This window comes from Leucoraja erinacea, chromosome 20 (assembly GCF_028641065.1).
Source record: "Leucoraja erinacea ecotype New England chromosome 20, Leri_hhj_1, whole genome shotgun sequence".
In the NCBI taxonomy this organism is placed as follows: Eukaryota; Metazoa; Chordata; class Chondrichthyes; order Rajiformes; family Rajidae; genus Leucoraja; species Leucoraja erinaceus.
In genome coordinates this window covers 36,245,539-36,270,363 of record NC_073396.1, presented here as the reverse complement: position 1 = coordinate 36,270,363, position 24,825 = coordinate 36,245,539, and the positions used below count along the sequence as shown (strand labels likewise).

The 24,825-nt window shown below is 43.6% G+C and overlaps 1 protein-coding gene across 1 annotated transcript in view; it reads left to right on the top strand.

Moving 5' to 3' along the window:
- Nucleotides 1-24,825, top strand: part of myh11b (myosin, heavy chain 11b, smooth muscle) — a 153,337-nt gene that overhangs the window by 39,888 nt on the left and 88,624 nt on the right. The window contains 1 exon segment of the mRNA XM_055651862.1: nt 21,709-21,736. Within this exon segment, the coding sequence (XP_055507837.1) occupies nt 21,709-21,736 (28 nt within the window).

Sequence of the window (24,825 nt, the reverse complement as noted above, 5' to 3'; positions counted from 1 at the left end):
CAGTAGGAAAGCTAAATGACTGACAAAGTAAAACAAACTCCTTTAGTAACAATTAGAAGGCAAATCATTAAATATTAACTCATAGACAGCAGGTTACTGATGGAGTATGATTATTTTCAGCTCATAAAATGAAATAGCCATCGATGCAGTGTACGGGAAAAGTTTTAAAATACATATCAAGATAGTATATGCTAACAATTGCATGTACGCATGCACATTTTTAAACACTTCTGTGAAATACTTTCTTTCAGTTCTTGCTTTGTGGAAATAAAATCTGTCAATTTTCTCAAATAACTAACTTTCTCAGCTTCAAAGTAAGGAGATATGAATTTGGCATCAAAAGTGAATTAAAGGCACAACTTTGTGTTATAGCCTTCTTTGATACTCAGGAACAAACAGATAGATAGCTGCCTCACCCTACTCCTTGTCTAGGGAAATAAATGGGCTCCAAACATCTGCCCACCCTTATTCCTCATCCCATCACTATTGTGTTGTCAGGATAAAATGAATATGAATCTGTCCCAAAGAGTTAAGACAGTGTTTAGAGATCCTTCTTTCTGCGCTCTGATTAACAAAGAAATGAGCTGTGCTCAATCATAGCCTTTTCTGTGCTTTGCCGTATGATTTCCTACTTGCCACACTTCTAATCCGATAGAGGTGTATGAGAGTAGGTGTGTGGATGAGGGTAGGGAGCCTCATGGGTCACAGACCCTTACCCCACAAAAATCATTAAAAGTGTGAAGGATGTATGTCCATGTGCCTATCGATATAATATAATATAGCAAATATGCCTCTCCTATAAAGCCATCAAACAATTCCTTGACCATGCCCATATCCTCAGGAATCTTTCATCTGGGGTGGGGAGGGGGAATGAAAATTCAGAAGATGAATCAACATCCCCAGAAGATGCACATCTTAACTATCATATATTTAAACCAAGGGCACAGATTATCCTTCACATCCAAATATTATAACCTGAACAATGTTTACATTTCTATTTTGAAGAGCAAACACAAAGTGGTCCTGTTTAAGCCTTAAGACCCAAGAGTCATCCGTCCATCCAATTTGGTGATTTCTGACTGCACATCAGACCTATTCCAAAGCCTTCTCTTCAGAATTGTTCACATTGTGTGGTGTGGTGGAACTAGCAGAAAGCAGCACCAGCATTAAGGACCTGTCCCACGAGCATGCTACTGCATGCGGCAAGCGCGACCTAACGTGGTCGTTTGAGCCATACGGCCTCGCAGGGCCGGTCCCACTTCGATCGCCGGAGCCATATGGAGTTGTGCGGAGCTGGTCCCGACATCGCGCGGGGCTTCGGAAAACTGACAGTGCTAAAAAATTACGCGCGGCAACTGCCTGCCGGCCCGCAGCGGCATTGAGGCCATACGCACCGCCTCGACAGGCGTACGCAGCATCTTGATGCCGTACGCAACGTCTTGATGTCGTACGTCACACGCGAACATCCCGCTGACTTTGCTCAAACTTCACGTCACTCACTCGACCGCCGCGAGCGGCCCCCGCTTCTGGTTTGGTCGCCTGCTACTGAACACTAATCACCTCTCCCTGTGCCTCTGTGTATTACAGTATGAAACAAGTGGATAATAACTCTGTTGTGGTCATGGTCAGCACCGAAAGTTCCCAATCACACTTCATCATTGTTTCAATCTTCATTGAATTATTGAACATCAAGGTTCAATCACATACGGCATATAAACAGGACACTGTGTGGATGAATTTCTAGTCTGGAGTTTTAACAGATTCCTCACCTTAAGAAATCAGAAATGTCCCAAACAATTTGTCCCATTCAATGCATGTTGTCCAACATCATATCATTATTCTGAGCAAAGTATTCATAAATTGGATTTTTCACTTGTAAGATAATGGAGTAAGAGATGGCTGGGAATGATTGCTGTTGAAATTTTCTATTGATGTCATAACACACAAGAAATATAAAATTTTAAGGCATGCGATTTTTAAAAAAATACCAGGAATTTTCTAAAATCAATTTAGACCTGTCCCTCATTGAACATTATTATCTGATCAATATGTTTGAGTTTTCCTGCTCTAAGTTCATTACTACATCTTCGGGTGGCGCCTGCGAGCGGCTGCCTCGCCAGAAGCACGTCAGTCATTTCGACTATTTTGTTTTTTTTAGTATGTCTGAATGTATGTGCTAATGTTTCTCTGTATGTTTTTATGTGGGGGGTGGTGGGGGTGAATCGAGGGAAACCGTTTCCAGTCACTTACCTCGGTGGAGAAGCGACTTTACTCCTAGACGCATTTTCGCCTCACTTGCGGCCTAACAACTTGGATTGGTGCGGCCTTTCCCGGAGACGGCTCAGAGCTTCAGCAGCGGGTGCGGCACGGACTTCCATCGTGGAGCCAGAAGATGGGCTCCGACCACCGGCCTGCTGACTTTAACATCGTGAAGCCGTGGTCTGCAGAGCTTCTAGCTGCGGCTGTGGCGTGGACTTACCATCCCGGACCCAGGGTACCCTTGCTGGGGATCACCAGAGAAGAGCTCCGACCGCTGGCTTGCCTGCGGCACTATAAAGAAGTCGCGGTCTCCGGTAAGAAAGTGGCCGATTCGGGCATTCCAAGTGTGTTCCATCTGTCCCAACGTTGGAGCTTCGATCATCCCGATGAGAGGGCCCGTACATCGGGCCATCCGCAGGGGCAACAACGGAGGGTCAAAGCCCCAAACACAGGTGAACAAAAGGAGGAAGACTGACTGAACTTTATTCCCTTCGATCACTGTGGTGGATGTTTATGTTGAGTTCTATTGTGTATTGTGTTCTTTTAATTGTATGGCTACATGGTAACGCTAATATCACTGCACCTTAATTGGTGCATGTGACAATAAATGTAAACTTGAACTAGAACTACTTGATACTTTCAAGTTTCTTCAAGCTGGTTCACATAAAGTCACAACATTTCCTAAACGAAACTGCACCTTTTGACAAGATAATGTACTCTGAAATAGCCCCCAACTATGTACCACTCAATACGTACCTTGCACAACACATCATCAGATGTGAAGGGAGCCTCATTAAACACAAGTACACATTTGCAAATTGTAGTGGGTGTAATTGACTTTCTTTCCTGTTTACTCAGAGGTTTTGTTTTGTTTGTGCCGGATACTCCAGTTATACTTTACTGGCATTAAGTTTTATGTGATGTATTACTGGATATACCGCTTACTGAGAATCAGGCCCTGTCTGTCCCATTTAATTTTCTTGCTCTTTTCAATTCTCCCTCGCACGTTACACTATTCCCTAACTAAGGAATATGGGATGTTAGCCAAGAGTCAAAAACTCTGTAAGCAACTGTTAGGGGAATAATAGTGGATTGTGTTTTTAACCCTTATTCTGTCTTCCAGTCGCCGTGTAGGTACATTTGCACTTTGACATGATTGTGAAACATGCTGAGATGGAAACCCTGAGCATTGATCCTATGTTGCCCCATGCTGTCTCTTAAACCATTACCCATTTCAAACTTTAATCAATCATTTCATCAGAATTATTATCTTCCACTATCACTTTGAAATATGCACCAATAACTCTCAGCGGCAGCTGAATAAATATCCCTCGTGTCCATTTTATTTCCATTTAAGGTATAAATTGATCCCTTGTCACAGTCAATTAGCAATGAGGAACATGCAGGGCATAAACAGACAACAAGAGGAATGTTTATGCTTTTATATACAGATCCCAGGAGAATACATAGGATGAGTTCCCAAGCCCTGGCAAGTTTACTAATTATTTTCAAATGAAAGGTATTTTCCAAAAATGCTCAGTTTACTGCAATGTAAAATGACTGCAATGATAGAACTGTGGTTTATAACAGCAATTGATCATGTCGGCCTCGATCAACAAAATGGGCATATTGTGTGTCAGCTGCGTGCAATCAGGCAATGTATAGAAAGGAAACGCTGCAAGCGGCTGATAGTTGTGGGGATTACGTTGACACTGCCTTTCTACTTAGGAAGTTGTTAACATTTTCATAAACACCATGAAAGTCAAGGGGTTGCATCAGACTGCTACGTTCAGCAATTGTTAGTGCCTGAAGATCAGGGCAATTAATAGATGCAGGCAGGGACTTTTCCAGGGCATCTTTACTGGAATAATGCACTACAGACCTGCACTCTTACATTGTTGAGGGCATTGTTTAAATGGTGAATTATACTTCGGAAGTATACTTTCCCACCATTGAGTCATAACAGTAATTTTTTTGGAATATTCTTTAATAATATTGGAATATTGTGTTCCTTGTTCCTCGTTATTACATTCATGAAGACTTCCCAAACCCTTGTTGGCCAGCGTTTAGCCACAAAAAGTGGAAAAATAATCTGATAGGCAACATTTCTAGAAGATCCCAATCACACGCTTCAAGTGGCCATCTTGGGACTGATGTAAATTGAGTGAAAGTGACCCAACACTCTTTCATGGATATCAATAGCTCTGAAATAACTAATCGGATCTTATGCCCACAAAAGACTTGCAACAAGTTTCCCGTATGACTTCTTACAATTTTTATGTAATTAAATCTAATTTCTTTACAAAATAGGGCTTGCAAAACATTTCTGCATTCATTGTAAATATGCTGATTGGGAATGGTGTAGCAAATGGTGGTGTATTTATTTCCCATTATTATATTCCATCCCCCAAATGTATATAGCCTCCATGCATTATTGAGTTATATTGATCTTTACCATTGGCACAAACCAAGCAAATAACAAAGCAATATTATTTGGCATTGCACTCACATTTTTACTCTATTAATCTTAAATTCAAAAATGATCAGGTGAGATGCAAAGTAGGCAACTAACTCACAAATGCTACAATATTTGTAAAATTCTGCTGTTTTTTTTGTTGTATTTATTGTTTACGCTGTAAACTTCATGCAGACAAACAATTTCATTACAATATCTTCCACATCAATCTCATCAATGCTTTTGTGTAACGGAAAATAGAACATAGACCCAGTACAGCACAAGAACAGGACTTTTAGCCCACAATGTCTGTGTTGAACATTGTGCCAAGACTAATTGCCTGCACACGCTCCATATCCCTCCATTCTCTGCATACTGAACTACTTATCAGTGGCGAATCTGGTGAATTATTTGCCACAGAAGGCTGTGGAGGCCAAGTCAATGTACATTTTTAAGGCAGAGATAGATAGATTCTTGATTAGTACGGGTGTCAAGGATTATGGGGAGAAGGCAGGAGAATGGGGTTGGGAGGGGAAGATAGAAATGGCCTAATTCTGCTCCTATCGCTTATGACCTTATGACCTATATAAAAGTCTATTAAATGTCACGCTTGTATTTGCCTCCACGACCATCCCCAGCAGCATGTTGCAGGCACTCACCACCCTCTGTGTAAAGTACTTGCCCTGCAAATCTCCTTTAAAAGTTGCCGCTTTCAAATATAAGCTATGCCCTTTAGTATTTGATATTTCCATCCTGGGAAAAAGGTTCTGACTGTCTACCTTAGCATTGCTTCTCATAATTTGAGATGCTTCTATCAGGTCTCGTGTGTTGCAAAGCTTTGAAAACCACTGATTAATTAAATGAAGCAAAGATCTGAGGAGATGAAATTGATCATAAAGCTATACGGACCTAGTGTACAGGTGATAAACGAATCTGAATCTGCTAAAACAAAGTTGTTAACTAGCTACATTCATTTGATTTGATGCGCATTCAATCAACAGAATCTCGTGGTTGCAGCTGGGTGTTTAGTTCAGTTTAGTTTAGAGATAAAGTGCGGAAACAGGCCCTTCGACCCACCGAGTCTGCACTGACCAGCGATTGCCGCACAGTAACACTACCCCACACACACTAGGGCCAATTATTTTTACAATTATACCAGGCCAATTAAAGTACAAACCTGTACGTCTTTGGAGTGTGGGAGGAAACCAAAGATCTTGGAGAAAACCCATGTAGGTCACGGGGAGAATGTACAAACTCCGTACAGACCAGCACCCATAGTCAGGATCGAACCCGGGTCTCTGGCGCTGTAAGGCATTAGCTCTACTGCTGTGCCACCATACCCAAATTGTGTTGATGGGAAATGAGGAGAATATAAGAAGATTAGTGAGGATTAGTACCCACGGGTGCTCGATTGTCAGCACGGGCCTACTAGGCCAGAGGACCTACTTTTGCTCCAAACTGTTGTGATAGCTGTATGACCAATTTCATTCCCTCAAAACTTTGCTTCATATAATTAGACAGTGGTTTTCAAAACCTTGCAACACATTTCACCAAATCTTGTATTAGACGGGTGTGGAAGATATTGCAAATTGCCTCTAAGAAATGGTATGATCAGCCATGATGATATTGAATGGCGGTGCTGGTTCAAAGAGCCGCATGGCATACTCCTGCACCTATTTTCTATGTTTCTATGGATCTAACTTACGGTTAAACCTGATTTTGCATCTCGTGTGTTGTGTCATTTGGAACACTGGAGAGAGGAATGTAGTAGTTTGAATACATATTCAGTCATATAAATATTCAGAAATATCCTGTCCCAGTTGAGTTACTCCAGCATTTTGTGTCTTTCTTCAGAAATAACTTTATTATGAAATCACACTATGAGGTTTCCCTGCTTAATCTTAACAATTCTGTGCTGTCAACTTAACAATATCCAGCATGTAGGCTACAGTAGCCAGGAGTAACACAGTGAGCTCAGCATCCTGCCATGCCAGTGTGGTCACACCACCCTTTAGGGCTAGACAACCACCATCATTCTACATGGCTGTAGGAGCTATTTGCAGTGGCAGGGTGGAAAACACTGTAAAACACATTCAATAATCATTATTTTTAATTGTTATACTCCAACACCAGAGTTAGGCGACCCCTTGTATGCTGGTCCCAGAAGGGGATCTGCTATCATCCATTACAATCGATGCGTTCTTTTAAATCTTTAGTTGAGCAGCAGCATTTACTTTCTCAGACCGACCACTTGGGTGTCATTTGCGTGTCATGCAGATGGCGCGCGAAGATTTTGTACATTACAAAATCCTGGGGCGCCGCGCGCTACCGCGCGTCAATGCCTACGTCACCGCGCACCATGCGCGCATCACGTGCGTCGTGACGCGTAAATGATGACGCTTAAATTACGAGCAAATAACGCCCAAGTGGGACAGGCATTTTAACTGTACACTGTGGACGGCTTGATTGTAATCATGTATAGTCTTTTCATTGACTGGATTGCACGCAAACCAAGTTTTTCACTGTACCTCAGAACATGCGACAATAATTATCTAATAAACTAAACTAAATAAAAAGATTAAGTATATTAAAACATCGTGCCACTGTTAATTAGATTAAACATACATAATGGCAAAATAAAAAAAATAAACACAAAACCTATTCAAACTTGCCGTTCGAGTATGGTCAGTGATTCCATTCAAATGAATGGCACTGTGCTAAAACAGACAGCAATAATCTATAGAAGTATCTATAGAGGCGGCGCGACTCTCGTCAGCAGCGGCCTCTGCAGCCCGTCCGCGTTTTTATTATTTTTTGTCTATGTTTCTATGTAGTTTTTGTTATTTTTTTGTTGGGGTGTGTGTGTGGGGGGGGGGGGGGGGTGGGGTGGGAGGGAGGGAGGGGGTAACTTTTAAATCTCTCCCTGCACGGGAGACCCAATCTTTTCTTGTCGGGTCTCCGTTGTCGTTAGGGCTGCAACGAGGAGCGGCCTCCAACAGGAGAAGACCGGGGACTCTGGTGCCGACGACTCACCTCACCGTCGTGGAGCTGGCCGAGTCCGGAGCGGGTGGAGCGGTGGTGGAGCGTTGCTGCTGCTGCGGCCCGACCTCCAGAGATTTGGAGGCTGCAACTGCGGGTCTGGCGGACGGCGGCACCGGGAGCCCGCGGGTCCCTGGAGGGAGACCGCTTTTCAGGGCTCTCGCAACGGCGACTTCTCCCGCCCGAGTTGCGGGGTCGAAGAGCTCCTGGAGCGGGGCCTGACATCACCGCCCCGCACGGCTTGGAATGGCCGCGGGACTCTGCGAGCGCACGCCGGGGGATCTAACACCAAGACCCGGTGTGCGACCTCGCACCACCCGGCGTGGCTTTAATGGCCGCGGGACAATCTCCATCGCCAGCCGGGGGCTTTGACTTTGACTCTGACATCGGGGGGGGGGGGAGAGAGTGCAGTGGAGAGATAAGTTTTTTTGGCCTTCCATCACATCGCTGTGATGGATGTTTATGTAAATTATGTTGTGTCTTGGGTCTATTTGTTTGTAATGTATGGCTGCAGAAACGGCATTTCGTTTGGACCTCAAGGGGTCCAAATGACAATTAAATTGAATCTTGAATCTTGAATCTTGAATCTAGAAAGGTAAGGAATGGAAACAGGCCCTTCAGCCCATCCAGTTTCCTTTGTTCTGGAAATGCATTTCTTTTCCATTATGATATTGCCTCTCCCAAATGTGTATGGACTCCTTGCATTAAAATGCAATATTTTGCTGACTATTGATCACTCATTTACACTAGTTCTATGCTATCCCACTTTCTCGTTTATTCCCTATACAGTAGAGGCAATTAACAGAAGACAAACAGAAACCTACAAACCTGCACATCTTTGGGATATGGGAGGAAACCGGAGCACCTGGAGGAAAGCCATGTGGTCCCATGGAGAACATGCAAACTCCATATAGACAGTACCTGAGGTCATGGATTGAACCCGGGTCTCTGTCGAAGTGAGACAGCAGCTCTACCAGCTGCGCCACTGTGCCACCCACATAGTTGATACAAAGTGTATCCATACAACTGACCTCCAATGTGCTACCAATATCCTTCTTATCCATAGACACAGAAATGTAGAATGTGTTGTTGTGTGTAGTGTGTAATGGTTCTTTAAGGAGCCACCACTGTGCAGAGAAGCCCAATAGGAGTGCATATATCATGTCAAATTTAAACTTTAGTCTTAGTGATTCCTACGATGAGCATCATTGTCCAGTCACCCACCATCAAAATCTTGGGATTGGGGGGGGGGGGGTGTCTCACCATGGGCAAGAGAATCAACTGGACCATGCCATGGCAACAAAAGCAGGTCAAAGGTTGCGTTTCTTCTGGTGACTGACTCGCCTACTGACACCACCCCCGATACCTTCTTATTTGAAAATACATCACTGGTCCTTCATCATCACTGGTCTAAAGCCTGGAATTCCCTGCCAATTACAAGGAGAAGAACTTTCACCGGAGGGACTGATTTAAGAATGCAACTCATCACATCATCTGATGGAGAATTAGAGATCAGCAACGTGTGCTGGTGCTGCCCGTGATGTATAACATTATATATAATTATATATATATATAATTATATAACATCCCAAAATTAAGTAAAAGCTTTGTGTGCCTCAGTGGCAGGCTGAGCCTGGAGGTTGTGCAGGGAAGGGTTGTCTAGGACACAGTCCTGCAGAGTCAGGAAAGTGGGTGCAACCTGAATTAAAAGTTGTGACCATAACACATCCCTCAGGGATGTATCCACTTGGACCTGGGTATGGAGCAGAGTAATAGGGATGGGCAGCCTTACCTGTTGCAATCATCCAGCTCTTCCCACCTTCCCCCCCATTGTTCCTCCTCATCTCTAAATGTCCTCTCCTTCGACACTCTCTCGCCCCTCCATCACAGACACATATCTGATTCAACATTAAAGCATGACATGATGGTATTGTTATTGTGAGGAGATGTCCCTGTCATATGTGACCAGAACATCCAAACATCGGCATATGGGGAGAAGGCAGGAACGGGGTACTGATTGGGGATGATCAGCCATGATCACATTGAATGGTGGTGCTGGCTCGAAGAGCCGAATGGCCTACTCCTGCACCTATTGTCTATTGTCTATTGTCTATCTACGTGTGTGTAAAGAGAGGTAAATCTCAGTGACATCCACTGTGCTGAAGATCGACACAAAATGCTGGAGTAACTCAGCGGGACAGCCTGCATCTCTGGAGAGAAGGAATGGGTGACCTTTCAGGTCGAGGAGCTTCTTCTGGCTCCTTCTTTAGACCCTTCCCTGTCTGAAGGAAGGTTTCAACCCAAAACGTCACCCATTCCTTCTCTCGGCAGATGCGGCCTGTCCCGCTGAGTTACTCCAGCTTTTTGTGTCTATCTTCGGTTTAAACCAGCATCTGCAGTTCCTTCCTACACATCCATTGTGCCGTTACATTGATATTTGAATCTTATGACATTGTGATGAAATACTTAACTAAATCTGCTTCTTTCCATTGCCAAAACTGAGAAGGATTAAGTCTTGTTGCGATGTTAGTGCCTGTTTAAACACCAGTGCTGGCTTTGGAGGGCAATGGGCTACATTAACCTTGGAGCCAAGTAATTTTGGCTTTGCATTTCCTCTCAGTGCTGGTGTAATAGTGGAAACTTTGGATAAAATATTTTTCTCTGCAGGATTTTCTTAAAAGTGTCCTAAAATAGCATTGAGCATGAAGGAGTGAGGCACAGTGGAGCAGGCTGTCGATAACTTTGATGTTGGTGAATAATGCTTTACTGGTTTAGCACCAATTGTATCATATGCTGAATGCTGTTGTACACATGGAAATATGTCAAGATTGTTACAGCATTTCTAAACATTAAAGATTCTTTATCAGCAAAACAAAACTTCATATCTTAGCCTTTTGTGATTGCTTATGAGTTTAACTTACATCTAATACTTTAAACTAGGGTTGGATCCATTCCAAGATAGACACAAAATGGTTATATGGTTATATTAAAATGCTGCAAGTAATTCAGCGGGACAGACAGCATCTCTGGAGAGAAGAAATGGGTGACATTTCAGTTCGAGACCCTTCTTCAGTCTGAAGAAGACATGCTGCCTGCCACGCTGAGTTACTCCAGTATTTTGTGTCTATCTTCAATTTAAACCAGCATCTGCAGTTCTTTCCTACACATTTTGGATTCATTCCATGTGATTTCAGTGGTGTCATTAGGAAGAGCAACATATCAAGACATCTTGTTCCTTGAGTGGAAAATTATGACCCAAACTGACCCTGTTGCTGCATCATCCAACCCACAAGAGAACTGGATCTCAACCCAGTTTACTGCAATTATCAGTTTCATCATGTGTTTTCAAAATCTCCAGAGAAAGGGAAAACCTTTGTGAAAGCTTTTCACTTAACGTCATAAGTGAAAGGAGCAAAATCATCCCATTCGGCCCATCAAGTCTACCCCACCATCCAATCATGGCTGATCTATCTCTCCCTCCTAACCCCATTCTCATGCCTTCTCATAACATCTGACACCTGTACTAATCAAGAATCTATCTATCTCTGCCTTAAAAATATCCATTAACTTGGTCTCCACACCCTTCTGTGGCAAAGAATTCCACAGATTCACCACCATTTTCGAGTATATTTCAGCATTACGGAGCCACAAAAGATTGCAGATGCTGGAACCGGGAGCAAAAGAAAATTCAGAATGAGCTCGGTGGGTCAGGCAGGATCTGTGGAGAGAAATGGATGGGTCAAGTTTTGGGCCAAGACCCTTCCTCTGGATCATCTTTCAGATTAAGTCGCCCAGAACTTAGATTAATGAAAATGTTGCTGATATGTATCCACAAGGTAACAAGCATAGTGACTTCTTACTTGTGAACTGAAAGCCAGCATGATCCAATGAACAAAGTGGCTCATCTAGATAGTGCCAGTGATATCTCGTCTGCTGCACTTTTAACTTCTACAAAGCAGAAACATGAATTGAGTAATTTCTCAATTTTTCAGAAACATGAATCAAAAAGTCTCCCGCTGCCTTTGCCGAATCACCGCCTTTGCCGAGCTATAATAATAATTTGCCCAGCAATACACTGCCATCATTTTTTGACCTTTTAAAGCCATCTTCAGGCAAACCAAACCATTTAAAGTATGGTACATAACAGTTCGGCGTTATTCAAACAGTACAATAATTATAAAACTCAAAAAATGTTGTACATGAGGCTTACAAAATGGTTATCTTGGCTGAGTATTTAACTGTCAATATTTTATGTTTTTGTAAGTAATTGAAAGGCTTTGGGGCATGTAACACGGCATTAGGAATTGAGAGGGTTTGCGGTCTTTATAGTTAAGTCAAATCAAGTCAAGTTTATTGGTCACATACACATACGAGATGTGCAGTGAAATTAAAAGTGGCGATGCTCGCGGACTTTGTGCAAAAAGACAAACAAACAAACAACCAAACAAACTACAAACAGAATGGAACAGAATCACATATTCTTTTACATATTAAATATTGTGGGCGGAAGGGAAAAGGGAAAAAAAACACAATTTAAAAAAAAGCAGTAGAGTGGTACAGTAATAGTTAGTCCCTGGTGAGATAGAAGTTTACAGTCCTAATGGCCTCAGGGAAGAAACTCCTTCTCAACCTCTCCGTTCTCACAGCATGGCAACGGAGGCGTTTGCCTGACCGTAGCAGCTAGAACAGTCCGTTGCAGGGGTGGAAAGTGGTGTCCCATGATCTTATTGGCTCTGGAGTTGCACCTCCTGATGTATAGTTCCTGCAGAGTGGCGTGTGAAGTTCCCATAGTGCATTTGGCCGAACGCACTACTCTCTGCAGAGCCTTCTTGTCCTGGGCAGAGCAATTCCCAAACCAGATTGTAATATTTCTGGACAAGATGCTTTCCACAGCCGCTGAGTAGAAGCACTGGAGGATCCTCGGAGACACTATTAATTTCCTCAATTGCCTGAGGTGGTAAAGGCGCTGCCTTGCCTTACTCACGAGTGCTGCGACGTGTGATGTCCATGTCATATCCTCAGAGATGTGGACTCCCAGGTATTTAAAACAGCTCACCCTATCCACAGTATCCCCATTGATCCTCAATGGTGTGTACGTCCTCGGTAGAACGTCGTGTCATAGAAAACAGGAAAGAAATCTAAATTCATAAATAACAACTTTCATTTGTGTAGCAGCCCTGATATCACCAACATGTTTCACAGAGGTGCCCCAGACTAAGCCAGATAGAAGGATAGGTCATGAAAGTCTCGATCAAGGGAGTAAATTTTAATGGGGGCTACTGGAATGAATCCCAACAGTCCTCAGTAGTGATCCCATTAAATGAAGCCAGTTCTGGAGGAGTATAAGAGGACAGAGTAGTGCAGATGGGAATCGTTAATAACCAGTGGAATCATGTATATAGGAGAAATGACTTATCGTCAAGTTATGTGAAGGCAAACTATGTTCAGCTGCTTTCACATGACATCCAAGACTTTAACTTTACAGGGCAAGTGTTTATACACTGATAAGGTGAAAGGAAAGTGTTTGTCTTGATTGCTGTGTGCGTGTTACTTCCTTGAGTGCTATATGTTCTTTATCTGTAGATTTGTGGCAAGAGCAACATAAGAAATAGGAGAAGACTAGAAACAAGGAACTGTTTACATGGCTACTTGGTCCCTTTGAGCCTCCCAGTCATTCACTATGATCACGGCTGATCTTCCTCAACACAATTTTCCTGTATCATCTCTATAATACTAAAATTCTTTGTCTTGTTTGTGGCTGTGTGTGTGTGTGTGAATATCTGGTTAATTCCTATTTTCTTCCAAACGCTAGGCCACAGCCTTCCCATTTCTACACATTCTGCCAAGTATAAATACTTAAGCCAATGAACCTACAAACCTATATGTTTTTGGAATGCGGGAGGGAATCGAAGATCTCGAAGATAACCCATGCAGGTCACGGGGAGAATGTACAAGCTCCATACAGACAGCACCTATAGTCGGGATTGAACCCGGGTCTCCGGCGCTGCAAGTGCTGTAAGGCAGCAGCTCTACCGCTGGTGCCTTTGTAGATGCACAGGGTTTGTACTGTTTTACCCTCCGTGAGAGCAGTCAGTGATGAGTATACCATTCTGGTCATAATAACACCATCAGACCTTCCTTTGCAGATTTCCTGTGTGAAACAGACTCACCCATGCCTAGTGGCATCCCTTTGATCCCTTGGCGTACTCATAACCAAAACTATGACAGAATTTTTTTTTTAATAGTTTGTTAATAATGATGCCACCAGTCTGTTTACACAAGGCAGGATGGATAACATCACCCACCATGCTTGTATCTGAGTTTTTGTGCGCATCTTCAGTGTAAACCAGCATCTGCAGTTCGTTCCTACACATTATATCTTAGTAATCTGACCTTTTGCATACTCTCCAAAGAGCAGACAAATATTAGCCACAACATTTATTAAGTTAATGTGAATTGTGAATCAGATAGTTAACTCCAGAAATACTTCAGAGAATTAGAGATATGAATCTTCATTTTTTTGTTACCCGGCTGTCTGGATATGGGACAGGATAAGTGTATCACTTAATATGGTCATCGAACAATCTGCAATGACCACTGTTGACATATGGCATTTTTGACCAGTTGCACCAGTATTTCTCAAACACAAAGTAATATTTGATTCTGTTGTTTGTGGCAAAACATCAAAGTTACCAGTTTTTAGAGGCCTGATGATTAGAACTCAGATCCTCGCCTTGATTTGATTATAATAAATACATACCACCGAATACAAACACGTTTTTTTATTCCCCCCCTCAGTTATTTCCCACCAACACGTGTCACCTGGCTTTTCTGACTCGGTGTACAATGTGATACATTTCAATATGTCAGTTACCATGACAGCAAGCCCTGGACTAAAAGAGGACCAGCGACAGACTCCATTAATTTCTGAAAGTTTTTATTATCTGGCAGTGGTTAGATACTTTTCACATACATATGCCCAGACAACTGAGCAGAAAATTCATTCAGAAATAGACACAAAATGCTGGAGTAACTCGAAATGTCACTCATTCCTTCTATCCATAGATGCTGCCTGTCCCCCCCGAGTTACGCCAACGTTTTGTTTCTATCTTCGGTGTAAACCGGCAGCTGCAGTTCCTTCCTGCAGAAAATTAATTCATGCCAACATGGTAGTTACTCTTTCAACCTAGAAACGCACAGAAGTGCAAAGTTGACAGGCCCTGAAGCAGTTTTTGCAAACATGGACTAGGTCTCACTGGACAGTAGTGCAGGGAATCAAATATGAGCCTGTATTTGTTGCTAGTGTTTGGTGAAAAGTCCTGTAGGTACTAGCACAACTCCTGATGATCAGACTTGCAGAATCACTGGAAGAGTTCGACATGGAGGGAGGCCTGAGCCTCTTATAACCATATAACATATTACAGCATGGAAACAGGCCATCTCGGAAACAGGCCACACCACCTATCTTAGTATCATCTGCATACTTACTAATCCAATTTACCACACCATCATCCAGATCACTCTGTACAGGTTTTATGAGTTTGAGTTGAGTTTATTGTCACAAACCGATGTACAGTGAAAAGCAGTGAAAAAGTTTTCTCTGTGAGTGATCCTGCTAATCCCACTCACCACTGCCTTGAGCTACACAGTGGCACATCTGGTAGAGCTGCCTCACAATGCTAGAGACCCAGGTTCGATCCCGACCTCTGATGCTGTCTATGTGCAGTTTGAACGTTCCCCCTGTGATAGTGTAAGTATCCTCCGGGTGCTGTGGTTTCATCTCACATCCCAAAGACGTGCGCGTTTGTAGGTTAATTGGCTTCTGTAAAACTCTGTAGGGAATGGGTGAGAAAATGGGATAACATACCATTAGACAGCAATTCTATGATCCACATGGAAACAGGGCTTGTTTCCTTGCCTTATCTTGAGTTTAATTTAGAGATACAGTATGGGAACAGGCCCACCGAATCCACACTGACCAACGATCACCTGTACATTAGTTCTACCCTACATGCTAGGGACAATTTACAGAAGCCAATTAACCTTTGGAATGTGGAAGGTATTCAGAGCACCCGGAGAAACCACGGTCACAGGAGGAACGTACAAACTCTGTACAGACAGCACCTAGAGTCGGGATCGAACCTGGGTCTCTAGCGCTGTAAGGCAGCAACTCCACCGCTGCCCCTCTGGTAGGGTATTGCATTCCCTAAAGATTTACTGCATTGAAAAAATATCACTCGTCACTTTTGGATTATCCAAGTGAGGCTTCAGATCCAACAAGGATGGTTTGCTTTATTGGAGTTGGATGGAAAATGTTTCTTGATCCATAACCATAAACATGAGTCAGGGCAACATGCTGGAGTAACTCAGCGGGACAGGCAGCATCTCTGGAGAGAAGGAATGGGTGATGGTTTGGGTCGAGACCCTTCTTCAGACTGAGTCAGAGGAGGGGGAGACACAGAAATAAGGAAGTGTAAAATGTGAGTACCAGACATCACAAGGGGTGGAGATCAAGGAAAATATGGTCCCCAACAGTCTTTTCAGGTGAGGCAGAGGTTCACTCGCACCTCCTCCAACCTCGTGTAACTGTTTCCACTGTTCCAGGTGTAGACTCCTGTATATCGGTGAGACCAAGCCCAGGCTCGGCGATCGGTTCACTGAACACCACTACTCAGTCTGCCTAAACCTTCCTGACCTCCCGGTTGCAAAACAGTTTCATTCCCCCTCCCATTCCCACACTGACCTTTCTGTCCTGGTTCTCCTCCATTGTCAGAGTGAGGCCCAGCGCAAATTGGAGGAACAGCACCTCATATTTCACTTGGGCAGCTTACACCCCAGCGGTATGAACATTGACTTCTCTAACATCAAGTAACCCTTTGCTTTCCCCTCTCTCTCCATTAAACCCCATCCTTCCCAGTTCTCTGACCAGTCTGTCTCTGATTACATTTTATCTCTGTTTGCTTTGCTGTCACCTTCTCCTAAAAAACAATGATCTATTCTACATTTTCCTTGATCTCCACCTCCTTTGATGTCTCGTTCCCACGCCCTACACTTCCTTATCTCTGTAGCTCCCCCTCCCCTAACCCTCAGTCTGAAGAAGTTTCTCGACCCGAAACGTCACCCATTTCTTCTCTCCAGAGATGCTGTCTGGCCAGCTGAATTACTCCAGCCTTTTGTGTCTATCTTTGGTTGGCACGGTGGTACAGCACCAGTTGTCTTACAGTGCCTGAGACCTGGGTTCGATCCTGACTCCGGGTGCTTGTCTGTATGGAGTTTGTATGTTCTCCCCGTGACCTGTGTGGGTTTTATCCAGTTTCCTCCCACAATCCAAAGACATTACAGATTGTATGTTAATTGGCTTGGTAAAATTGTAAATTGTCCCTAGTGTGTGTAGGATAGTGTTAGTGTGTGGGTATCATTGGCCGACGCAGACTCGGTGGGCTGAAGGACCTGTTTCTCTAAACTAAACTAAACAGAACAAAACTGAAGATACTGATCACGTCTGACTCCAGTAGGGCACGTTCCCGCAAGTGTGCAGAGAAAGCAGAATGAAGGAACCTTCTTGAACCATGGGGTGGTAAGACAAATGTGTTTGATCGTGAGGAAGAGTGATCAGTACTGAAAAACTAAGGTAGACAAAAATGCTGGAGAAACTCAGCGGGTAAGGCAGCATCGATGGAGCGAAGGAAATAAGCAACGTTTCGGGTCGAAACCCTTCTTCAGACTGATGTGATGGTGAGGGAGGCGGGAAGAAGAAAGGAAGAGGTGGAGCCAGTGGGCTGAGGGAGAGCTGGGAAGAGATGGGGAAAGAAGGAGAAAGCAGGGACTACCTGAAATTGGAGAAGTCAATGTTCATACTTCTGTGCTGTAAACTACCCAAGCAAAATATGAGGTACTGCTCCTCCAATTTACGGTGGGCCTCCCTCTGGCTATGGAGGAGGCCCAGGACAGAAAGGTCAGATTCGGAATGGGAGGGGGAGTTGAAGTGCTGAACCACCGGGAGATCAGGTTGGTTATTGCAAACCGAGCGGAGGTGTTGGGCGAAGCGATCGCCAAGCCTACGCCTGGTCTCACCGATGTAGATCAGCTGACACCTAGAACAGCGGATGCAATAGATGAGGTTGGAGGAGGTGCAGGTGAACCTCTGTCGCACATGGAAAGACTGCTTGGGTCCTTGAATGGAGTCAAGGGGGGAGGTAAAGCGACAAGTGTACCATTTCCTGCGGTTGCAAGGGAAAGTGTCAGGAGAGGTGATGGTTTGGGTGGAAAGCGACGAAATGACCAAGGAGTTACGGAAGGAGCGGTCTCTGCGGAAAACTAACGGAGGAGGAGATGGGAAGATGTGGCCAGTGGTGGGATCCCATTGGAGGTGGCGAAAATGTTGGAGGATTATTTGTTGTAAGTGACGGCTGGCGGGTGGAAGGTGAGGACAAGGGGGACTCTGCCCTTGTTACGAGTTGGGGGATGGGGAATGAGAGCAGAGTTACGGGCTGTAGAAGAGACCCTGGTGAGAGCCTCATCTACAGTAGAAGAGGGGAACCACCGCTCCCTGAAGAATGAGGACATCTCCAATGCCTTGGTGTGGAACACCTCATCCTGGGTGCAGATGCGGCGTAGATGGAGGAATTGGGAGTAGGGGATGGAGCCCTTACAGGAAGCAGGGTGGGAAGAAGTGTAGTCCACATAGCCATGGGAGTCAGTGAGTTTGTAGTAGATGTCAGTCAGTAGCCTATCACCTGCGATGGAGATAGTGAGGTCTAGGAACGGTAAGGAAATGTCGGAAATGGTCCAGGTGTATTTGAATGCCGGATTGAAAGTGGTGAAATGGATGAAGTCAGTGAGTTCTGTATGGGTGCAGGAGGTAGCACCAATGCAATCGTCGATGTAGCGGAGGTAGAGTTCGGGGATAGGGCCACGGTACGCCTCGAATAAGGATTGTTCGATGTATCCTACAAAGAGGCAGGCATAGCTTGGGCCCATGCGCATGCCCATAGCTATGCCTTGGATTGGGAGGAAATGGAAGGAGTCAAACGAAAAGTTGTTACGGGTAAGGACCAGCTCCACTAGGCGGAGGAGAGCATCAGTAGATGGGGATTGGTTTGTTCTGTGGTCGAGGAAGAAACGGAGGGCTTTAAGACCCTTCTGGTGGGGGATGGAGGTGTAGAGTGACTGCACTGTAGTACAGGTGTAGTACAGTTCTAGGTGTAGTACAGTTCTAGGTGTAGTACTGAAAACCTGATCCTGATGGATCACAAGATAAAAATTGCCGGTAACAGCTGTAAAACAAATAAGAATTGAAGCTTGCTATATATGTGGAGTTTTCGCACACATAGTTTGGATTTAAATGCAGTAAATCAAATGTTCACCTATAAGTGCAGTAGCTGAGAGCTCCTACAGGTTGCCCCAGGCAAATCAGTTCAAAGCCTCACCATGACATTCATCCTCAGGCACACCCTTTCCTCGCTGATCATTTTTGGGATGTGGGCACGGCCTACCCATCTCTAATTGCCTTGAGATGATGAGAAACCACCTCTTTGGTGAAAGGTATTTGCACAATTATTTCAGTTCAGTGGAGTTTCTCTGCCCCACCCCACCGGGATTTCCGCCCCTGAGTTTAGTTTAATTTATTATTGTCAACTGTACCGAGGAGCAATGGAAAGCTTATGTTTGCATGTTATCCACTCAAAGAAGACCAGATATGAATACAGTCAAGCTGTCCACTGCACAGATAATGGATAAAGGGTATAACATTGAAGGCCAATAAAGTTCAATTAAGGATAATTCATAAGTCTCCAATGAGGTAGATGGGAGGTCAGGGCTACACTCTAGCTGATGGGACTATTCAGTTGCCTGAAAACAGCTGGGAAGAAACTGTTCCTGAATCTGGAGGTATGCGTTTTCAAACTTCTGAACCTCGTGCTTGATGATAGACGGGATTATAGGGAGTGACCGGGGTAAGTGCTTGTTGATAATGCTGGCGGCCTTGCTGAGGCAACGTGAAATGTAGATGGAGTCAATTGGAGGCTGTTTTGTTTATCATAGTCTGGGCTGCGTCAACAACTCTGCAGTTTTTTGTGGTCTTGGATGAAGCTGTTACCAAACCAGGTTGTGATGCATCCCGATAAAATGCTTTCTGCGGCGCATCTGTAGAAGTTGCTGAGGGTTGTCGGGGACATGCTGAACTTTCTAAGTCTTCTTCGGAAGTTGAAGCATTGGTGTGGTTTCTTGGCCAAAACTTCAATGTAGCTGGTCCAGGACAAATTAGACAATAGACAATAGGTGCAGGAGTAGGCCAGTCGGCCCTTCGAGCCAACACCACCATTTAATGTGATCATGGCTGATCATCCCCAATCAGTACCTCGTTCCTGCCTTCTCCCCATATCCCCTGACTCCACTGTTTTTAAGAGCCCTATCTAGCTCTCTCTTGAAAGCATCCAGAGAACCTGCCTCCACCGCCCTCTGAGGCAGAGAATTCCACAGACTCACAACTCTCTGTTTTTGTTGGTGGTGGTGATATTGGTGAATTGCTGGTGATATTTTTGAAACGTTCAACCATCTCTGCTTAGGCACCATCAATGTATACCTGTGCATGTGGACTGCTTTCAAACACAGTCTCCTTTGACCTGCTGACATTGAGAGGTTGGTATCTTGCTACCAGGTTACAAGGTTCTCAATCTCCTTAATGCACTCTGTAAAGAACATGAACTGCTCATTCATTCATAAAGATCATGGTTGATTGGATTTTGGCTTCATCTCTACTTTCTTGGCTCCTCCTCAGAACAGTAAATACAATAATTGAAAAGACACAAAGTGCTGGAGTAACCCAGGGATGCAGCCTGACCTGCTGAGGACCTGGGGGACCCGGGGGGGGGGGGGGGGGGGGCTGCCAAGATGGAAGGGGTGACCAGGTGAGGGGGCGGCCTGTGACCATGTGCGGTGCCAGGCCTGGTTTGCTGCTGACAGCGGAAGATAAAACTGTTCGATTCACTTTATGTAACGTTATCAGCGTCAGAAACATGGCGACTCTTTGTGTGTTGCGTGATTGTGCTGGGTCGTGTGCTAAACAAAGCATTTCACTGTACCTGGGTACATGTGACAATAAAGTATCATGGAATCATTGAATCACTCCAGTGGTACTTCCCGCCCTACTGAGTTACTGAGTTACTGAGTTACTCGGGGATGCTGCCTGCTCCACTGAGTTATTTCATCACTTTGTATCCTTTGTTGTTTATTTTTTTGTAAGCAGGCATCTGCAGTTCCTTGTTCCCTATATAGTAAATGCAATGTTGGCTTTGAGCAATGGTTGTTGCTCTTGGTTATCACAGTATTCATGTGTCTCCCATCACAGGGAACATAATGACAGCGGCCCCATCCTGACACAACAGGGAGAAGTGTCAAAGGAGGATTACCTTTTGGCTTTGGGATGTGAGCAACATTAACGAGGTTCCATTTATTGTTCATCTTTGGCCACCCTAAGCTGTGAATAGACCCAGACAGAGTGATCTGGCTGACCATGGTTTCCCTTTGATGAAAAATAATAGAAATTGTGAAAAATACAGGCACAAAGAACGTTATAATCGTGGAGCAACAAAAAACTGCAGATGCCGGTTTACAGAAAAAGGCTCAAAGTACTGGAGTAACAGTGGGTCAGACTAAGCTGAACCCCGCTAAGTTACTCCAGCACTTTGAGTGTTTTGAAATTCTAGTAATGAATGAGGTTAAATTGTAAGGAGCACATGGGGTGAGATTCCATAACTCAAAAGATAAACTTTGTCATTCATGAAAAGAAATGTATAAATGAAATACATGTATATGTATAAACCAGTGATTATATTCCATCCATATTATGGTAAAATTATAACAGCCGCTTGTATTGTAATATAATCAAAGCTACACAAATAAAATATTCATTAACCAAAATTTCTCTCTAATAAAACATTCTCATTTTTTAACAGATCGTGAAGACCAGTCAATTCTGTGCACGTGAGTAAAATGTTTTAGCAACATGTACTTTTGCTGTTTTGTGAATGTTTGTGGCACTTTTAATCCCTAAATGTTTCCTCACAATATCTTGAGTTAAAAAAGTGATGAATTACCTATGTCTTAAAGGGACAATATCCCAAATCCACTTTGTTCTTTGGGCATTAAGGGCTTGTCCCACGAACATGCGACCATGCGGCAAGCGTGACCTAAAGGGCCTGTCCCATGAGCTGGTAAATGTATGCAGCAGCCAACACTGACATAGATTGAGAGAGATTTATCAAATGCCATATTCAGTATTTGTCATTCATTCAATAGATTGTAACAGCAAAAGTTTGCCTTTCCGATTCATTTTATTTTTTTGGCGACACAGCCAGAGCCTTCAGGAAGCATATCTTTGACTGTCAGTCCTGTTGGTGATTATAAATAGTAGCCACTCAGTGACATTTCCGTTTGCCCATCATACTGTTTGATTTTTACAACATGGTTAGCTTTAAGGAGGGAATTACTGCAAAGGAGCACCAAATATGGGAAAGTCCAAACGATCCAGCTAAAAGCTGAAGATAGGCAATCTGCAATGTAAGCAACAGGATGTACAAACTGTAACAGTGCTCACAAAACACTCATTTATTGGTCAAAATACAGAAAAATCATACACATTTAATGGCTCCAGAAAACTTGCTTGCTCTCAAGAAATGCAGAATGATGAGCGCAAATTGCCCCAAATTAACCAATCTCTGTCATTCTGCACTGTACGGCTATTAGTTTTTCTGGGCAAAGAGATAATGAATTATTTTAAATGGTACAATCTTCTTACAAATCTGATCTGATCTGTACTAATTCCAGTATTCTGTTACCAAGCCACATCAGATTCAAATAGAATTATTTTGTGTCCCTTGAGCTGAAATGGGTGGGAAGGAAGGAATGTTGTAATCGCTTGTACTTTAAACAACACTTTCCTGTAATGGAATTAGGCCTGTTCCATTGTTCACTCTGTTTGGCACAAATACCGGCTGGTACTGAAATTATGTTTAATGTTAAACTAGCCAGGAACCAAGGAAAATGATAGGTAGTAACGAAATATTAAAGATTACTGATCCATTGCGCACATTGCCATATTTATTGCAATGTTTAAGATTTGATAGTTTGATATGCGAGTGTGGTAGTTTAATTACAGCGGGTCAAAATGACATGTTTTCCTTTGCCAGCGGTTTGAAAGAGAACCAAAGGTGAGGCTTCCCTCGTGGGTCAGTGAGTTATTGCCTTCCCTTCCTTCTCACTGCAGTGCAGAAGCACAGAGTGTGTGGGAGGGCAGACAGCAGCACATCCATCCTCATGCTTGCTCCTGGAGGGGTGCAGCACAAACCTGGTGAACTGAGGGGTGAACACACTTAGAATATAATCCCTCAGTTTTGCTGCAGCCAAGGTCTGTGTGCTAATGCAAGCCCATTCATTTGAACAAAGTAGTTTGGGTTCTTTAGTTTAGTTTATTTTAGTTTAGTTTAGTTTAGAGATATAGCGCGGAATCAGCCCTTCAGCCCACCGAGTCCGAACCGACCAGTGATCCCCGAACACCAACGCTACCCTACACACACTAGGGACAATTTGCATTTATACCAAGCCAATGAACCTACAAACCTGTACGTCTTTGGAGCGTGGAGGAAACTGAAGAGGTCGGAGAAAACCCACACAGGTCACAGAGAGAACATACAAAATCCGTACAGACTGCACCCGTAGTCAGGATTGAAAGTCTTCTTTCACAGGATAAGAAAATCATGAGCTGGAGCGAATTGGTTTAAGGTGAGATTAAAAAAAAGGTTTAATAGGAATCTGAGGGGCAAAGGGTGATAGGTGTTCTTGTAGAGATGTATAACATCATGAGAGTAATAGATAGGGTGAATGCACAGAATCTTTTTAACAGGATAGGGGAATCGAGAACTGGAGGGCAAGAACTGTGGCAGTACATGGGACTCCGTGTTGATGTGATGCCTCCTAGGTGTCAGGGTCCAGTATATCTTGGAGCAGATGCAGAATATCCTCAAGGAGGAGGGAGAACCAGGAGTCATTGTGCACATTGGCACAAATGACATAGAAGGAATAGGGATGAGGTCCTAAGGAGTGAATATAAGGAGTTGGGCAAAAGGATAAAAAGTAGAGCCTCAAGGATAGTAACCTCTGGATTACTTCCAGTGCCACTTGCTGGTGCAGGCAGGAACAGGAGGATAGGGCAGCTTAATGCGTGGCTGAGGAGTTGGTGCAGGGACAGAGTCAGATTTTTGAATATTTGGGATCTCTTCTGCGGCAGAGGTGACCTGAGCAAAATAAACTGATTACACCTGAATTGGACACGGACCAATATCTGATGACCGTCTCCATCACTTAATCAATTAACCCAAAAACTTTTCCGTAATTTTCCATAAAACTGAATATTTAAGCATTTATATGACTGCAAGTTAAACAAAGAAAATGGAAGCATCTTACTCTGCCAGTGCACATCTCGTTTCAGCAACTAGTAGTGTATACACTGGACTGGAAGCAAATATTGTAATTTAACCTCTTCCTGTGCCCAATAGTATGAGCAGATTTTTTAATCTGGTGAAATCTGCCTGATGTAGCAATTAGATACAAAGAGGTTGTCTCGGCATCTAACATTTCCCAAGAATTTAAGAGAATGTAGACGGGTCATGCACTTCAAAATTCAGGGAAATCCCAAACTTCTAAAGTATCTTGGGAATCTAGAGCCTTGAAGCAAGGAAATTCAAGGACAGAACTAGTGCAAATGGAAAAATGTGGCCTTTTATGGTGTTGCACAATTTAAGAGACATGCTAAGGTCATTATTCACTCCCACATTAACGCTGATTGAATCAGTACCATAGTTAGAAGTCAAACTCTCAACAAAATGTTACTAACCCAGATGGTTTCTAATTATATATACATTACATGAACAAATTAGTTAGAATAGAATTTAAAATAGCTCACAGAAACATTGAACAATGTTTTTCTGTGCTACATTCATGCTGAGGAAAAAAAAAATTGTTCATGCCAGTGAAACAGACAGCGTCAGAGCTTGTAGCTGTATTGACAGAACCAA